Genomic DNA, 19,673 nt, shown 5'->3' on the forward strand with positions numbered 1-19,673 from the left:
GTTTTTTATTTTGACAGCGAATGCGCACCTGCGGACCACTTATGTGCAGCCCTGGTTATTTAGCTCATCATATCGCAGCCACAGAAATTCTTTTGTCCATGAAACCATAAAGCTGCACTTTCTTTTTGCCTTATAGTCTGATTTGTCATAACTTTTCCGTTTTGTGGTAAGCTTTTCTTTGGCTGTCACTTCTTCACCCTGACCTGTCTTGTTTGGCTCAGCAGAACTGAAATGCTTTTACACGCTCACTCACATAAGCTCAGCGATTCTCTGCGCGATCAACCTCTCACATGTGTAAGCTGCGGGAGATTTCACTTGTCATGTTTGCATAGTAAGCTAACGATTAATAAGACGATGTCAGAGGAATTGGTGCACAAATTATCATCACTCACAGATCAGTGCTGTCGCTCTCTATACACAGTTCGCACGATTGCAAAGTGAAAGCAAAAAAACAAGCGCAAATTCAAACGCGATTTCAATATGTCACATATTGACAGTGGCTATATATATATATATATATATATATATATATATATATATATATATATATATATATATATATATATATATATATATATATATATATATATATATATATATATATATATGTGTGTTCTAAAAGATGTATAAAGACTTTGAAAGTTGGGAAAGGATTCACATCCCTTCCATAGATTTACTCCATGGGTTTTTTTTTTCACTGTTACGGTATGTCTTATAGACCACACATGATCATTGTCATGATTTCAATCATAAAAATCTTTAATTATTCTTGCTTGTTTATGATACAAAAATGTTAAATAGGTAATAAACTATTTAATGAATGTTCCAGTTACTTTTTGTCTTATTTTTTTCAATTTTAATTACAGTAACAAAAGCTTTAGTTTTTTTTAAGCCTGTTTTAAACTCTGTGTGGTTTTTTTTTTCTTCGTGTGTGTGTGTGTGTGTGTGTGTGTGTGTGTGTGTGTGTGTGTGTGTGTGTGTGTGTGTGTGTGTGTGTGTGTGTTTTCCAGTTCACAGCGGTGTGGTGAACAGTTTGTCTTTCCACCCAGCTGGTAATTTCCTAATCACTGCATCCAGCGATTCCACAATGAAAGTCCTGGACCTCGTAGAGGGCAAGCTGCTGTATACACTGCACGGTCACCAGGTAGACACGCATACATGTGACACATAAATATTGTTTAGATGTCCGGCAGGCTTAGCTGTTCTGTTTACCCTCTCATTATCACGACGGTTTACTTCTGTTGTTTGCTTTGGTTTTCCGCATGTGTTGAGAGTTTGGTGCGAACATTTATGTGTGAGAGTGTTTGACATCTCTTTTGTGTACGTCTGTGAGTGTGTGTGAGTACTTTGCCGTTTTTTGTATATGGGGTATTTTAGTAGTTGCCTGGTGAACGGGCAGCCCACTCATCGTGACTCATCCCAGGGTTGCTGGAAGGAAACGCTACTGTGTTTCTGCCTCCGTTCTTCTGGATCTAGTTCTCCTTTTCTTCTCTTCCTTCTCTGATTTTGTCCCGTTGTTCCTCTCAGACCTCGGCACAACTTTTTCTTTGCCATGTTTTCGTCACATTTTTTCCCCCTTTGTCTCACATCTGATTTACTCACATTTGGGTTGGCAGGGCCACCTGGCTGGACGGCTCACTGAATGTATCGGTTTGTTTAAACAGCCGATGGACCGGGTTGCTGGCTAGTTGTGGAAATCGGCAGCTTGCCAGTACCACATGTGGTCCATCTGTTTATCTATGTCTCTGCTATGTCTCCTCTGCTGTCTTCTCTGTTTCATCTGTGTTTCTTTCCAGGCACTTGCCAAGACTCTCCTTTCTGTCATGAATAAATACCTTTCATTTTCTCTCTTTACGCCTCCAAATTTGTCATCTCTTATATTGTGTCTCAGTTTGTGTTGTTGTTCTTTTTGGCTCCGCGGTGACACCACCAATCTGTTGGTGCTAGGAGACTAAGAGTGCTAATTGTCTCTCCAATCGCATAGCTGGAGATGGGAGAGACCCCCATCTGTTCAGTGTGGGTGTAAAGGTTTGTGCTGTGTATTTGTGTAGGCCTGTGTGCATTTACCATACGTGAAAACAAGTGTTTTGGTGCTGTAGCTGACGAATGTGTTGTTTACCCAGCCTCGGGAGGACATTACCTGATTGGTTTGAATTGTGTTAATTTAGGTTAATTTGTCTCTCTGCTTCACTCGCTGACAACTTACTTTCACAACATGTTCTAAAACTTCTCACAAAGTAATTCTTTAACTAAGTGCTTGAGATAATTTTGGTTTTTAAAGACATCATGAACAAGATGAGTCGCTTGTCATCCTTAATGGCATAATCTCTTTGAAACAGAGTACACTGTGGGACTTCATGTTGTGTGAGAAGTGAATTCAGAAAATAAAATAACTCAGCTGCATGACAGTGCATTCAAACCTTTTATAGTTTTTGAACAGCTGTTTAACAGTCTTAGACTCAAAGGTTGCGCCGATTGGCACCCAAACTGACTTGATAACGAAGAAACAAACCAGTTTATTAAAAGTGCCAACTATACTCAACACAAGTGAGTCTGCTGCTTTAGTCATAGCAAAAATCCTGCATTTGTTTAGAGTTGTGTTTTTCGGTTATCCATATTCAATTCAGTCCTGTTGTAGTTACATAGCTTGATATAAAAAAAAAAAAAGTCACCTCAACACACTTTATATTGTAAGGTAAGGACTGTACAATAATACAGTGAGACGAGTGAGACGATCCCCTGTGAACAAGTACTTGGTGACAGTGGGAAGGAAAAACTCCCTTTTAACAGGAAAAAAAACTCTGGCAGTACCAGGCTCAGGGAGGAGCAGCCATTTGCTATGACCAGTTGGGGGTGAGAGGAGGGAAACCGGAAAAATATATACATACTCTGAGAGCCAGTAAATCTAGAATGGTGCATAAACAAGTCAAAAGAAAGTCAAAAGAAGTGAGTCAAGCAAAAACAGATCCATTGCAGTGTAGCTAAGGGAGGATTCAGGATTACCTGATTAGCACTAACTATATTCTTTGTCAAAAAGGGAAGTTTTCATCTAAAAGTAGAAAGACTATCTGTCTCCAGAATCTGCTGCCCATTCGACTTTTAAATACCCAGGGAAGCACAAGTTAGCCTGCACTCTGAGAGCAAAGTGCTTTGGTGGTGTGATGTGGTACTATGTGGTTTATAAGAGAAGATGAAGCCAGGTTATTGTAGACCTTGTATGTCAGAATGATTTTAAATGAAATTCTCATATACAAGGGAGCCAATGCAGCGAAGCCAATGCAGGAGAAATCTGGTCTCTCTTTCTAGTCCCTGTTGCTGACATATTTTGGAGGGAGTTTTTGGGGCAGCCTGATAATAATGAATTACAATAGTCCAGCCTGGTAGTAATAAATGCATGAAGTAGGTACAGCAGTTATAGGAAGGTTTAGAGAACAAACATGTCTTTTCCCCCAAATATTAGGAGGTAATCTGTATTTCTGTTGCAAGCTGACATTCAAACGCGCATCTTCATGTTTGTATGTTACTGTTACTAATGGTAGATCAGTTAAGACAGTTCATTTGAAATAATTAATAATGATTTTTTGAGATACGTCATTTCAGTAATGGCAATTAGATTTTGATGAAATAACAGAAACTAGGACAGGACCCCCACCTCGAGTCTAGACGCTGGTGGTGATGGAGATGGAGCCTTGTTGAAGCTCTTTAAGTGACCGGAGTGATGTGGATATGGGTAGGAGGCTGGTTGCATGAATGGGAGTCTGAAAGACAGAATGACAGAAGAACACTGAGATTTAAAGAACATAGAAGGAACAGAAGCTCGTTGGCTCAGAGAAGGCGGGCAGGAAAGTGGTTGGACAAATGCAAAGTCAGCGGTTATTGCAGGATCATTAGGAAGGCAGAATTCTTTTATAGAAGTTTTCTGATTACATTCTGTCAGTATGTAATGTGTATCAAAATGATTAACTTTTGGATATGAAACTACACAAAATGCATATTTTCATGCCAAAAGACCACATATTTGATACACTTCTCAGATTTGTTTCCCATTTGTGAATTTGAAATGTAAACATTAATTATGGTTGTTACAGTGCACAGCTTTGTGCTCTTTGTGGTTTTTCAGTTAAATTTATACAAAGAATGTCTTGTACACATATTACAAGACTGCATAATTAAGAGGGTCTAAGAAACAGTTTTTTATGCTGATTTACAGAACTTTACACAAGCCTAAAGTTCTTTATGACTGTGCTTAAAGGGGACGATTTAGAGGGGAAAAATAGCTTACAAAATAAAAGCAGTAGCAGTATGTTATCGTTCGTGTTAGTCATGCCTTTATAAAGGGCACCATATGGGTCTTGTCTGGTTTGTGCTATCCGTGTTCATTTATTGGTACATAAAATGTACAAGTTAGGTTCATTGCTCTGTCAGGCTGTGTTTGTGAGTGCGTGTGTGCATGTGTGCATGTGTGCGTGCATGTGTCTGGCCATGGCAAGTGCCAGCCTGGCAGCAGGCATTAGTCAGAGCACAGACAGAACATGCTGTCTGTCAGGCCGTCGCGTTGCTATAGTGACACTGTCTGCTTCTCTCAGGTGCTTCTGGGAAACCATTCCTCACCCAAACCAGCCTGTCTGGGTGCCAGCCACAGGACACAGCTCCTTTTTTCTTCTCAGCAGACTCCCTGTCCGTTTCTTTGCCAGCACTCGTTTGTTCTTTGCTTCATCCCCTCTTTGAACGCATTCACGGGGCTCAGGCTGAGATCGTTGACCCCATTCTGCATTGTGAGGTGGGAAAAAAAAAAAGAATAAACTAAGAGAAACATGATTTCTGAATTTTATTTCCAGCTACATGCACACACACAAAGGATGCCAAAGTCCTGACATCCTTCAGGTGATCCTTTTTGGCTCTGACCATGCGTGACCTCACTCCACCTGAGTTTCTGCTTTTTGTTATTGATTGCTCTGCTGCAGCCCCACACACCCACATCCTCCTCCAAACACACACACACACACACACACACACACACACACACACACACACATTCAAGAGCTTTTGTTGTGGGTTCAGTTTTGTTTTAGTCGAACTGCTTAAACACAAGCCTCAAACAAAATTAAAAAAAATGTTCCCACCTTTTGTTTTGTATTGAATCTTAAATACATTTTTACCAGCAAGTGCCTTTAGGGTATATTACTGTATTCTGTATCATATTAAATTGTATTGTGTTTACTCCCTGCCCATGTTTACACTTGCACCTACATTTTCGCTGCAGCTGAGCTACTTGGCAGGAGATAAACAATGTTAGTCATATCGTTCTAAGTTACTATATGTAAGGTTTGAGAATGAATGAATGCAACAGTAAGACAGCACCAGTCTCACATGGAGTTTTTAATCTATGCAGACATTACTGTTTACTTATTAGTGATTAAACTGATGATAAATGAAATCATTTGGCCTATTGAATTTATAAAATGTTGCTTATTTTTGTTATTTGTGCATGAAAATGGTGACTTTATCAATTAGGCAGCCTTTAAAGTAGTTGCTAGACATGGAGACTTTTAATTGGCAAATCATTTTAACCAATATTGTGATCTTTAGCACAGATGGGGCCAGTTTGTTCAGCTGCATTTGTTGAGGTTTAGAAAACATTCTCTCCAAATGTAGTGATTCTTTCAACTTAAGCAAACAGTTCATAGCTGATAGTTTTAGGACTACTTTCATTGTCAGACAGATATGACTTTACTGTATTGTGAGATTCATTTTCCACCTTTTTTGCTTTTTACCTCACGCCAGGGTCCAGTCACCTGTGTGGCCTTCTCTAGAACAGGGGAGTACTTTTCCTCTGGAGGCTCTGATGAACAGGTGATGGCAGAGTATTCTAACATTCTTCATTACTAACTTTAATGGAGTGTTGTTATTTAATACATTTATATCTGGTTCACAGGTAATGGTGTGGAAGAGCAACTTTGACTGTGTTGAGTTCAGTGATGGCGTCAGACTGCAACATAAAACTGCTTCCAGTTCACAGACACCAACGGCTACTTCCACAACTCACTTCCCCCTTAATTCGCATACATCTGTGTTACGTAGCAAGGTAAGTCCAAACAGAAAGGAACATGGAACCCAACAAGATGGCTGTTTTGGCTTTTACCTTTATTCAGAAGCTGAACAAATATAGCCAGAAACTGTCAAATGATAGGCAACAGAGGTCGAGGTCCAGTCAGTGGGGTCAAACCCAGGATTCAACTACTAAGGGCATTTTAAACCCTATGTGGTGTCTCCCCTTAGCACTTGCCCATCGGGTTTCACTTTGTGACTGTGTGACTGTGCAGTGATTAGTGTTGTGTTTAGCAATGAGAATAAAGAACTAAGTCAGAAACATATGCTTCCAAGCACATCGTTTCCTTTATTCATTACTGGCACGTTTCCCAGTTGTTTGGTTACGGTGTTTTCACACCTAATTGATAACATGTCATTATGTTCCATATAAACCACAGGTGATCGCTTTAATCTGGTAGTGATCACCAGTATGTAGGCCTGCATGACCCTACTAGTGACTGGTGTTTGCCAGACAGTTGCTAACCAGCATCTAGCAACCGCTCTAGCCAGCAAGATTTTATGTTGTTAAAGGGTAGTTTTATAATTTGGTTGTTAGGATATGCCAATACAAATGTATATAACTAAATATGTCTACCATAAATCCTATACAAAATGCACTAATTGAAACGTATGTGTGCACATGTATTTCATGCATGTGTGCTGGCTGGCTGAAAAATAAATATGAAAAGACACAAACATGTGCACAGATGCCTCTCAGCTTATTTCCTCCCTTCCTTTGAAGTTCTTAGATTTGGCCCAAAGCCACATTCATATCCCACATGCAGGGCAGGAAATGCCTGCTTATTCACCATCTACACTTTGATATGGAGGATATTCTTTTTCCTATTGAAATGGAGGAAAAAATAAAATAAACTGCATGATACCGCAGGTGAGTTTTAAAAATGTAGTCGATCACAACAAATTCTTGGAACTGAAAAGAGTCCGTCGGTGATAATATTGTGTTGTGCGTAGTGATCTTTGAAGAGATTTTAAGTGTGTTTGTGGTTATGCTTCTGTTCTCACGACCTATAGTGTGACTTTATTTTTTATAACTCATTAACAAAGAGTTTGCTTCCATTAGCACACTGCACTATGCTGTTACTGTTTTGATTTAATTTGACAACTAAGAGGGTTTGGATAGTATTCTGACAGCCAATCAATGTCATTTAGATTGTTTGAAAAAAAGAAAAAACAGCCTTACTGACTCTTTAGTCCATTTTGTGGGAGCGCTTTCTCCAATTTCACGGGAGTAATTTGGTAGAACACAGTTCCTTGTTTTTCATTCGGAGCCTCCACTCACTCCTATTCCACCACACCCTGTCTGTCTGATGTTTCTATCTGAGGAGAAAGTACAGCTGATGTGCTGCTAAGCTGCAGCTAGCTGCAACTTAAATAAAAATTGATGATTCTACAGTTTTAAAAAGTGTTTGGAAAACACTCCTTTGGGGTGCGATTACCGGCCTATCGTTTCCATAGCAACTGAACTCCTCACACTGATGTATTATTAAAAAGCAGAAACAGTTAACACAAACTGGTGATCAGCAATTTTTACTCAGTCTAAAATTTATTATTAACGTAAATGTTAGTGACCAGCTGCTGAAGCTGTATAAAAAGTTTACTTTACCACTTTAAAACATAAAAACCTTTACAATATCTTCGTAGCGTACCCACTAGAGGGGGTACCCGTTAGCAGCTGACATTATAACAACCATTTCATGAACTTATCTGACGTCTCTTAGCAGTTTAAGTTCTGATGTTTTGTCCCGTCCCCGGGACAAAACATCAGAGGACTTGTTGAGGACTGGATTAAAACCATAGGAGGAAGGCAATATTAAAACGATCAACCGCAGAGAAATGTGACTTTTGTCCTACTAAGTTTGGCCAGAGCAAAAACTTGGAAGTGACTGAAAGGAGTGTGAGCCAAGGATAAATGAGAAACAAACAGCAGAGCTGCCATTAGAGATGTTTAAATATTAAAAAGGCTCAATGTGTCATGGACGCACACAAAGGAGACTGGTGTCACCGGTCGTCTGGGAAACTCCTGGGACCGGTTTGGTTTCAAGCCTTTTGACTTCTATAGTGTTACTTACATCAACAAGGGCACAGCCTAGGTCTTTCCTCTCTTTCTCTCTCTGAGACACACACATGTGCAGACACGCATAAACAAATCCTGGCTCTCTGCTGTTCTCCCTCCTACTGATTGGTCTGCTATGAGCTTGGATCCACCCACAGTGAAGCTGCCTTACCTTTAAACTCAAAAATCCAGACTGGCAAACTTCATAGTAAACAAAGGTGAAAAAATGAAAATTAACTGTTAAGTGCTGTTTACAATTTCCATTAGAGGAAAAAAAATACATAAACACAATGTCCCCAGCATGTCATCTCACTCATCGGGGTTTCCACCAGTCTATCCGACCAATCTCAACAGCCTGCTGTGCCTAAGATGACCCCCTGCTGGGCCGATGCACTGGCGATCTGTTTGGTTTTTTTCTCCAGACAGCTGCTAAAACGGAAGAGTCCATATGTCTGTATTTATTTGTTTATACTTATTTTATTTATTTAAAAACAACAACAAAAGGAAGTTTGCTGATGTTTATTACGGCATTGTTCCTGTAAGCAAAGATTGATCATCAAGTGAGCTTAAAAAAACTATGAAAATGTTTTTTTTTTAAAAGGAAGTAAAAACAAAGCCAGACACACATTTCATAAATTTTGAATTTTGCACCTCCAAATCTTCGGAACAACTTACCTTTTTTACATAAGAGTTGCCCATTCTTTTTAAATCACTTAAAAAACCCTATTATCCTAGTGTCCTGTCTTTTCTTATGCAAACACAGTCTTGTTTACTTGTTTTCATTGTTTTCAGTGTATATTTTGTATAACCTGTACAGCAATTTGGCCAACGGAGGTTGTTTAAAATATAAATGTGTCTGTTTATCCATTTATGCCCACTAATTAAGGTAGGAAAGGCAGGATATCCTTGTCACACTTTGAGCAACTAGCATTATAGTGTTATTCTTAAGTCTTCTTCTTAAGTCACATACATAGCCGACATCAGTCCAGCAGTGAAACTCATCCGGTTCAACCTATTATAAAACCATCATTCTTATAAAAATAATAGCATTTCTGTATATCTTCATCCACATCTGTAATCTTTAACAAAGATGATATTTACTTAAAAGCTCCATTGATCAGCTTCAGCTAGAAGTGAGTGTTTATCAAGCATCATCTATGTGAAGGTGAATATTTCTAACATTTTTCTTAGACGCCTAGTTTAAGTAGTTTGCTCTCAGTGTCCTTTAAAAAAGCACCTGCTTTCTTAATGCCATTTGTGGAACTTTCACGGCTGCTTTTTCTTCTGTCTGCCTTTCCTTTCTGTGCTGTGAGAACAGGATTGTAAATGGATTTAATAGCTCTTCCACTTGACAGCCGTTATTACAGATGTGCCTGAAAGGGTGATTAGAAAATGGGCAGCTGGACCATGTAGAGAGAAATGATTAGTGCAATGTACGAAATGTATTCTCTTCTTCTGAGAACTCCTGTTCTTGTTTAACCCCACTGAACCCTTTCACTGGGAAATATGATTTTTCAAATACAGGTGTCTGAAGTTTGAGCACTAATGGAAAAGCAGCTCTTCACATCTGCTTGATTAAGAACCAGCTGTGGTTCAGTTGTGATGTTTGCACTGGCTCTCTCTCTTCTTAAAAACCCCCACATGGATTCATAGGTTACATGTGAGATTAATGATCCTTATATTTGTATTGTGTTTGACAAATTTGTTTTTTATGTTTTGGAAAATCCAGATTCTAAAGCCACCCAGAGAGCTTTGTCAGACTGTTTGATTGTTGCCTTGTCAGTTTATCCCGAATCATCCACAGGAGGTTTTTGATCCATTTCATCAACCTCCAATCATCTGTTAAAACAAAAACAAATAAATGAGGGATCTGTATCCAGGTCTTGTTCTCATTTAAAAAGAAAAATGTCTATATCGACTCACTCCCAGCAAAATAATTTCATAATTATTCCTTTGAGTCATACAAAAACATAAATTACTAGTAATTTCAGTATCAGAACATTGAAAATAGATAAAATGACAACAAATATGAAAAGGAGACCCCAGTTTTAATCTCATTTAAACACCTTGGTCTGCATGGACTTGAAGTTCCCACTGTTTCCACAATAAATAAAAACAACTTGGTCAACAGAAGATGCACTGTGATCTCTAAATCTAGTAAATGTATTTGGAGTGTGTGCTACCTGCTACCCTTTTCAGTATAAAAAATAAATTTATAATAATAAATTTAAAAGGATGTAAAAAGCTAGTATTTGTAATTTATCCTTTTTTTCTTAATCCTAGATCTCCAGTGAAGCAGTAGCTGAATGTGTGAAGTTATTATTAGACCAAACATATAGAAATATGAAACAAGCTGTTTTTAGATAACATGCCTTATAGTAGTTTAGCTGGAGACTCCTTTAACATGTTGTGTTTTAGTTTGGCACCAGCTTTGAGATATCGTCCGATGAAAGCACATCAAACATTTTAACAGCTGGCTCTGAGAATATAGCACTAGTCTTTGTTGAAAGTATTTGCACATAAATATAGCATAAAAAAAACTTGCTAATGTGTTTGAAGGTGCACAATTGGACAATCCGAGATTGAATGGGCAGTTAAGATGGATGTCCTTTTCAGTGCATACTACATAAGTATGCTTACCAAATAGGGTTGTCCACAATAGTATGATTCTACATTTTTACATGATTATATGATATTTGCCATATCAATGATATGGCAAAACCATTGTTTACTTTCCCAAGCACATGCAACAACGGCACATGCCCAAACATGTCTGACAGAGAGAGTTGCTTGTCAGCCTCCTGACGATTTAGTAAAATGGGAACTATTTAACGAAGCACAATGTTTTGCAAAAATATGGGGAAAAAATCGTTCTTGCTGAAGGTGGAAACTACAAAATTGGTTTTTCCACTTGGGGTAAAAACACACCATCGAGTAAAACCAAGACATGAAGACACGCAAGGATGAGATAACTAGTAGCTGGTACTTTTGTGTAACCAAGAAGTAAACAAATGACTCATTGGTGGAGCATTTGCTAATTGCAGTCCACACGACAGGAAGGACATTTCTGATGTGGTTACATGGTGAAAAGGCAGGGCTTTAGACAGCTAGTGAAAAAACAAAGGTAGATAATGTTTTTGAATTTCAGTTTTATGACAGTCGTGTTGTGCGTTTACTTACCAAGGCTACTTTTATGCTTACATGTGACTTCTGCTGTGTCACTGCCATTGCTGCTGCTGTTGTTGCTACTGCTGGCGATATATTCACACTTTGAATTAAGTAGTCTGTCGTCAGTGACAGTAGCTCATTGGAAAAGATGGATTGAAAATGCCCTTCATCTTATTTGCACTAATAAATGCCGTTGCCTGCAAGCTTCAATCACAGATAAAATGTTCTTCAGTATTTTCTATATCACCATAAATTTCATTATCACACATTTCCTTGAAATATTGTGATCATTGTACGGCTGTGTCACATACCCGTGATACTGAGACACAGATTTTTAAACTTAATTTCTAAATCTACTTGTGTGGTTTTTGTGTATAGGATGAAAGTTAAAAGTGAAAATATAGCATAATATACAGTTTTGTTCCTTTCTTCTTGTTTGTTTCCCTTTCTTTTTTGTTTGTTTTTCCATTAGAAACTGTGTACAACGTATCCCCAGATTACATAATCCTGATAGAGATGGCAGGTATTACTTTGACAATCAGATAAATAAATAAATAAATGAATGAATAAATCCATCTGAGGTTCATTAGGTTTTTCACAATCATTCTGGTTGTAATGATTAGACTACAAGTCTGATTTGACTGATGGACGTAATAGAGACACGTGGAGTTTGACCTTTTTCTGGCATGAATTAAACATGTCGCCCTCACGTGGAGACCTGTTATTTAGCATCTCTTTACAGTTTTTCACTTCAAGTCATTAAACACAACAGTAATAGATCCTGCCAGTTACCAACTGTTACAGTTTAAGTAATGCTGGGAGCTGCACCTGGAAGTGCAAGCTTCCTAGATTTTCCTTTTCATGTATAATTTAGCCGTTCATAATTTATTATTAATACAAGCCCTTTTATCTCTCTTATACTGCCACAAGTCTCTCACACGTGTCGCCTGAGAGGAAGCAGAGGAGAGAGAAATGTCAACTGCTCGCCTGAATTTGATAGTTTGTATCTCTTAGAAAGGGTATTCAAAGGCTTTATGAGTTTAAAGGGATTGAGGAATCATAGAAATGCTCTAATATGGTGCTTTTATAAATTGACTTATGTACAGAGAAACAAAATATAGTAAACAGGATGCTGTTTGGCTGAAAGGAGAAACCACAGACGTTGCAGAACACTGCTGCCCAAACATCCTACTGCAGGCTAATTTAAAAAAATGAAGAAAATGTGAGCCCGTTTACAGTTAATATCAAAAACCTGTATATCATTAGAATATAGAGTCGAATGTAGAAGCATGCATATGCTAAAGCATATGTCAAAAAGAGTAGTCATCGAAGTATATTAACCCCTGACTCCAAAGGTATGAGAGGAACATACCTTTGTAACATAGTTAACAAGAAGCACTCAGATAATACAAATTTCCCCCAAGGCAGCTCACTTAATCTGCAGTAGTTACTTACACACTGTGTAAAGCGCTATACAAATACAGACCATTTACCATTTACCAAACACACACACACACATAAACAACCGCAAAGTTCGGGCTATTGTTATTTGCCCAGTTTTAACCCATATTAATTTACTAGTATTCTACTAAAATTATTCATTGTCATTTTCATTTAATTGTCACGTAAAATTTGTTGTTTAGTGTGAATGTTAGTAATAACCCTCAAGTTTCAAATATCAAGTTTTTCAAAACAAACAAAAGAAACCATTTTAAATAGCTCTGTGGCGTTATTATCACTTTCAGATCAGTCCTAAAGAGGGCGCCACATGATATATTAAATCTTTTTTTTTTTACAATACTTTCTATATGTTGACAATACATACCACATTTAGGAGGATCATAGTTTCTAAGATATAATGATGCTGTGTTACTGATGCTCATCATCACTTTTTCACAACATGCTCGCTGTGTGATGCCCTTTAGACATTTAAGCATTTCAAATGAATATCTAGTAGGGCTGCCACGATTAGTCGACTAGTCACGATTACGTCGACTATCAAAATCGTCAACGACTAATTTAATAGTCGACGTGTCATTTGAAGCTTTGTAAGATCCCAAAAGACGCAGGAATAAGTAGTAGGATTTAAGAGTGTAATAACGGACTGAAACAGAAGATGGCAGCACTGCATGTACAAGGATGCCAGCTGCCGTTAAACCGCGAAGAAGAAGAAGCAGTGTCCGATATCATAGCTGTTTCCAAATTCAGGAACCGCATCCTCCTATGCCCACATTTGTAGGCAGATTACGTTGCAGCGACACGACGAAGACTGTCCAAAAATCGAAGACTCCGACAAATGCGCCCTTCATTTCCCCAGATTTGATGGATGGGTCGGGTGTATACTTCATGGCCCAACCTATCCCAGAAGTCATAGCGCGGCCCTGCTCAGTTTCCAACAATGGCGGCAGCTAGTTAGTTTTAATATTACTCTTATTATTCTTTCTGGGTCACAAAATAAACATTTAACATATTTTAAGGCGAGAATGTAGCTGTGTAAACTTCAAATATCTGCTCAGTTTATCAAGACACCACATTTTTTCAAAAGCGCTCCAACGTTTTCGGGAACGCCTGTTACCCACTAGCTCGATAGCTAGCCGGGGTTCAAGGCTCACTAGAGCCTGTGAGAACACCGGACTCCCGGCAAATCGTTTTCAAACCCACCGCCGTCTTTCACTACTCAGGTTAAACATGATATATAAGTCACTTAGATAACTTCAAAATGTTATTGTTTAGCTTTTTTCAGTATTTTATTTGTTCCTGAGTAAATCGGTTTGGCTGAGATTAAAGTTATAGTTTTTCCACAGATGAATAAACGTCAAGCAGACAACTGATTATCAGAAGTGTGAGATGCTTGAGAATTTACTACGGTGTCCTGTTATATTTTAAATAGCAAGGAGCAGACGCCTGAGTTTATTAAACTCCACCGAAACAATCTTCAAATTTCATTAAAATTTAATAAACTATCGTCTTGTCTTTATTTTTAGTTAGCACATACCTTAAACACTTAAAGCTGTAAGCTAATGATAGTTATATAAGAGCAGATGCATGCGGTGCAATAAGCTGTACGTTTTACGTCCAATGGATGCATGATCTGATTAGTCGACTAATCCACAAACGATTATCAAAATAATCGTTTGTGGCAGCCCTAATATCTAGTTTGCTTATATTTTGGCCACAATATTTTTTTGTGGGCTATTAGCACAATTATGTTTTTTATGGTATTTTGCACACACTTTAAGTATCCCTGGCTAAAGCTACTTGAAATTGAAGGAACTTTTTGTATTTTGTGTACTGTTATTTTTGATTTACTTATTTTAATTTTCCATACACTCATTGACAGAATGGATGTGTGAAAAAAAATTGTGTAAACGAAGCTAGTTACACTTCATAAATTGGCGACCAACTACATCTTCTATTTTGAAAAGGGACTCTAACGTGACCTGGATAACACTGATGATGCCAGTACTTATTTGCTAGTACCAGGTTGCCCACTTTTACTCCTAATAGCAAGTGGATATGCATTTACCGTGTACAGTTATTTGCTAATAATTCATCAGTACAACATTTAACATTTTTAGAAATGATGAGATAATTATGAGATGGTTGTGTTTAAATCATCTAATGACAAACAGGTGTTAAATCCACCCTTCTTCCTCTGCTGATCATCCGCTATTACACAATAATGCCTTTGGCAGAAATTCATCGCACCAGGAAGAAAGTGACTAATGAGACAGTAATGCTCTGTTTATTCATACAGGGGCAAAGGCCACCCATACCCATTACTCTCTCAGAATCAAATTCACAGGGATTTCATGAGAAGCAAATTTGATATGCTTATCCTTTAACATACTTGGAATGTGAAGCTTCGTGATAATTTGCCAGTGATGGGAACTGTACCAGAAACATGTAGGCCTATTTGTTAAACACAGTAAGCCAGCTGCAAGATGAGGTCTCTCTGGCTAAAGACTGAAAGTGTGTGTGATTCAGGTTGTCTCTGCTCAACACAGCTAAGCAAATCTGAATTTGCTGTTGGTTTGTGGTGTGGCCATAGATGCATTAACGTGTGTGTGTGTGTGTGTGTGTGTGTGTGTGTGTGTGTGTGTGTGTGTGTGTGTGTGCGCCAGTAACATCTATTGCTGACAGGCAGATCAGCGCTCTCTGATCACATCCGCCTTAATCCTTCTATCTACCCTCCACCCCTTCCCCCACTTTCTGTCTCTAGCTTCACATCTGGGTCTCTCTCGTGCTCACGTGTGCAGACAGACGAGCTGCAAACTCACAGCAGGCTTTCCTTCACAGCCCAACACACACACACACACACAAACCACTACACTGTGTGGCTCAGCTTTAGGACGTGGAGTGGAGTGTGTGTGTGTGGGATGGGTGTTCAGAGACTGCACTAACTGAACTTTAATTTCCTCGATCATTCTATTACCATTATCGCTGAATCACCTTTACTTTGTAGTGCAAATAAACCCCCATCAATCACAGATGTTTCAGATGCATGGCTCTGTTTGCATTTATGTGTGTGAATCTTTAAGATAAGGCCGGCGATATTGTTCCAACAGTGTGAGCTGAATACATTTGACATTAGGAGCTAAAAAGAAAGGCAGGAGGGTGTGACAAAGGACTGTCAAAGACCGCATAGAAGTGGAGTTAAAGAGAACCTAATGGTCTAGTGGAGCGAGAGAACATCAGTGAGGAAGAGCAGGGAGAGGAAGAGCTGGAAGGTACAGAAAGTGGGAAAGCAGGACAAGCACGGGAGAGAACGAGACAAGCCGCAGACACTGGAGAAGAAAACAAGCAAGATTATATTGAAAAGAGAAAATTTGAGAGGCATTAAGAGACACCTTTTGGAGAGCTTGGGGGGTGATGAAAGCAGAAAAAAACAGTAAAATAAAAGAAAAGGATGAGAGAGCCAGTCAAGGACAGATAAAAAATGAGAGTGAGAAACAGCCTCCCCTTTTGAGCCTGTAGTGGAGTCGAGAGGCACAATCGAGGCCGAGTAACTTCAGGCTTCATTCATCAAAAAGCATCACTAGCAGTTTCTCGTAAAAGGTTCGCTTCCCTCTAATTAACTGAGATATCAGCAGCTGGTGAAAATGTTTGTCTATGTGTTACGGTTATCTTGTGACACCCACACACCTACCAGCCTCTCTTATTTGATCAGTGAGGAGATGATGCTGATGCTTTACACTGTATGCAATGGCAGAGCAACAAGAGCCATTATCACCAGCTGTGCCATCTGCGCTAGGACTAGTGTAAAAGAGAATCATTGCCTGAATGACTGTGATTAATTTAAAGTGAGAATAGAAATGATCCCTAATTAGACTGTGGGAACTCATAGATTTGTTAAGGAGTGACAGCATTTTGCAGTTTAAAACCAATTTTCCAGTTTGTTCTCTACATTTCTGTTTGAGTGTGATATGAATCAAATATCTGAGTGTAATATGAGTCTTTTATAAATGATTTAAATGAAGTTTATTGATATCACTCTAGTGGCATACTTGGATACAGGTTTATTACTATCATGAACAACATAATAAAGATCTATTATAAGAAAAGATAAGTTGTGCCTGAAAGTGTTTTGACATTAAACTGGTGACCCACAATGCTGCTGCTGACACTATAGCTGTTTGAGCTAACTTTAGCATTAGACTGACAGGACCGACCGCTTTTAAGGTAATGAGCTTATAACCATTATATTTTATGGCTAAAAGTAGCTTCTATCAACTTTATACCCCTTGACCTGTCTGTCATGGACACGTCACAACTGATAAGGTACCTGAAATAAGTATAAATGCACCGCTTACCTCTATCATTTCTGTTCAAAAGTACTTGCCAGTCCTCTTATTCTCTATGGACCATATAAAGATTAGCAGTAATTCAAAGTGTCAAAAATATAGCATTGGGACTACAGAGAGTTTTTATACATGACTTTTTTAATAGCAAATGCTTAAATATTATAGATACAGCAGGAGTCACTGGCAATAATAATGATATATTTTATCATGTACAATAACAAGACCATAACAATGAATCGGCTAAAGGAAATGAAGCCATCACTGATTTAGATTGTTTACGTCTGTGCTTTTCCTTCCACGAAACAATTTCCTTTCATTGTTTCGCCAGCTTGCAAAATTATAACGACTATCATGCTTCAGCCAGTTAAATTTAATCAGTTGCGGTGTGGCGGTGCAGTGGTTAGGACTGTCGCCTCACAGCAAGTAGGTGTCGAGCTCTAAACTGGTGCAGGCACGGTGCCTACACAGGTTTCCTCCCCCAGGCCACAGACGTCGCTTGTTAGGTGAATTGGTGATTCTAAATTGGCCGTGAGTGTGAATTTTTGATTGTCTCTGTGTGTTAGCTCTGAGATGGACTGCCGACTTGTTCAGGTTGCTGCTTATTACCCAGTGGCAGCAGGGATAGCTAACAAAATGAACAAAAGTTAAAAATATATATTCAACTTTTCACTTACTACGGCTTAAGGTGTGTTTGATTAGGTCATAGTCAAAGTCACAGGACTTGCAAATGAGGAAAATTGCACTTTTGTAGACTGATTTTCATATAAACATTGTGCCACAGGGGGAAACATTTTATGGGTCGCCATTTAGCACAAATTAGCACCTTTGCTCACTTATTTTGTCAAATGCGCAGCAGCTAAAGTTGAAGCACTTGTAAAGCGATCCAGAGACGTCTTGGAGTGGCAGGTAAAAAAAACCAAAGCATTGCAATGGTAAAATATACTATTTAGACATGTTACAGGGAGTTAAATAATAAAATATATATACACACATGTATGTAAGTATGTGAGTATGTATGTATGTATGTGAGTATGTGAGCGAGAGAGAGGTGTGTGTATTTTTTTTCTATGCAGCTTGTGAGGTATATTGATGGCTGGCTGTGTCAGACTAACAGTTTAATTTGGCCTCAGGAAATTTTCCACTGTTGGTTTTTCCACTCCAGGTGATTCATTAGGAGGATGGTTACCATGTTTATGCGCACATTTACATGTACTTGCATGTACATTTGCAATAATGGGGTTTTCCCCGACTTCTCGTTAGATGAAGAGCATGTTGAGTTAGCAGACTGATTTATAGTTTTAGCAATAGCATTGCCGCCCACATGCATACATAAGCTTTAAAACTTATGAAAATACAGTGATACTTCCATGCAGCCTGTGGAAGGACAGATAGGATATAAACCCTGGAATGCACTTAATCTACTACACCCATCTATCAAGATTAGCGATTAATCAAAAAGACACATTTGCAGCTCATTCATGCTTCTCTCTGTTTTTTTTATGATGCCGAATGTGCTGCTGCTCTGCTCTCTGCCCACACACTGAACAGTTCAGAGAGCCGCGGCTGCATGGCGGCAGATTTATCGAAAAATGTTGGTGAATCCCATCAGGTGGTGAAACAAGCTGGAAAAAGTGCAAATTTGTCAAACTATATGATTAACAGGCGCTAAATCATTTTAAAAATGACTAAATCAAATATCCTGTGTATAAACAAGCTACAATTAACTGTTAATATTGTTGATGAGGGTTCTTCTTCTGCAATTTAAAATCTCAGCCTGTAACAGCTTCTACATATTGTTTTATCTTGCGGCGCACTATCCGTGGGCTACCTGTATCATATTTTACTGACTTTTATACAGTTTCTCTCACTGCCACTTTTTCAACAGTAACTTTGCATGATGTTTCTGATATTGTGAGTATGACACATGGACCTGTCTGTCCATGTGTCATACTCACTCAAGGATCATCTCCTGGACTCTTTGTACATGACTGCAGGGAACCCATGCTCATTTTATTCTAGCTGTTCTTATAAGCTACGTCTGTGGCAGATGTGATGAGCCAAGCAATCGCTGACAGCTCCACTCATTTAGGAACAACACAGTTTGACATTTTGAGCTGAATGTGAATAGGCTTCAGTCTGCATGTGTGATGAGGTAAACACTTTTTGTCTCTCTCACTGGGATGGAGGACAGGTGACACAATATATACATAAACACAGACACACACACGTGTACGCAATCAGTCAGAGGTCTGCAAAGGCAGACAGAAATATAATGAAACGTATACATGTGTGGACAAATTTAGTCATGTAGACATGGTGATGGAGAGATGTGGTCACCGAGCTTCATGTGTTTGTACCTCATTGAATTAATCACAACGCAGGCCGACAGACTTAGCTTTTGTGTGTGTGGGCGTGTGTGTGCACACGTGTGTGTGTGCGTGTGTGTGTGTGAAGCAGTGAGTCAACACTGGTTTCCATTCAGACTGTAATGTTTAAGCCCTTTAAGCTCCAAATGAGCTCTAAGTCTGCCCATGACC

At 38.8% G+C, this 19,673-nt stretch overlaps 1 protein-coding gene and 1 long non-coding RNA gene across 3 annotated transcripts in view; one reads left to right on the top strand and one right to left on the bottom strand.

Moving 5' to 3' along the window:
* Window positions 1-19,673, top strand: part of poc1a (POC1 centriolar protein A) — a 51,322-nt gene that overhangs the window by 15,761 nt on the left and 15,888 nt on the right. For both annotated transcript variants that reach the window (XM_086292596.1, XM_086292597.1), the window contains exons 7-9: window positions 1,011-1,144; window positions 5,785-5,853; window positions 5,936-6,085. In XM_086292596.1, the coding sequence (XP_086148722.1) occupies window positions 1,011-1,144; window positions 5,785-5,853; window positions 5,936-6,085 (353 nt within the window). The remainder of the gene's footprint in view (window positions 1-1,010; window positions 1,145-5,784; window positions 5,854-5,935; window positions 6,086-19,673) is intronic.
* Window positions 3,646-7,420, bottom strand: LOC147330791 (uncharacterized). Its single transcript, XR_015129110.1, has 3 exons — window positions 7,292-7,420; window positions 4,612-4,768; window positions 3,646-3,758 (listed from the first exon to the last, which is right to left on the bottom strand). It is a non-coding gene; the product is annotated as an uncharacterized LOC147330791 (long non-coding RNA).

This window comes from Aulonocara sp. 'chitande type north' Nkhata Bay, linkage group LG5 (assembly GCF_057382095.1).
Source record: "Aulonocara sp. 'chitande type north' Nkhata Bay isolate Kocher_YH1m ecotype deep benthic linkage group LG5, A_spYH_male_GT1.1, whole genome shotgun sequence".
In the NCBI taxonomy this organism is placed as follows: domain Eukaryota; kingdom Metazoa; phylum Chordata; class Actinopteri; order Cichliformes; family Cichlidae; genus Aulonocara; species Aulonocara sp. 'chitande type north' Nkhata Bay.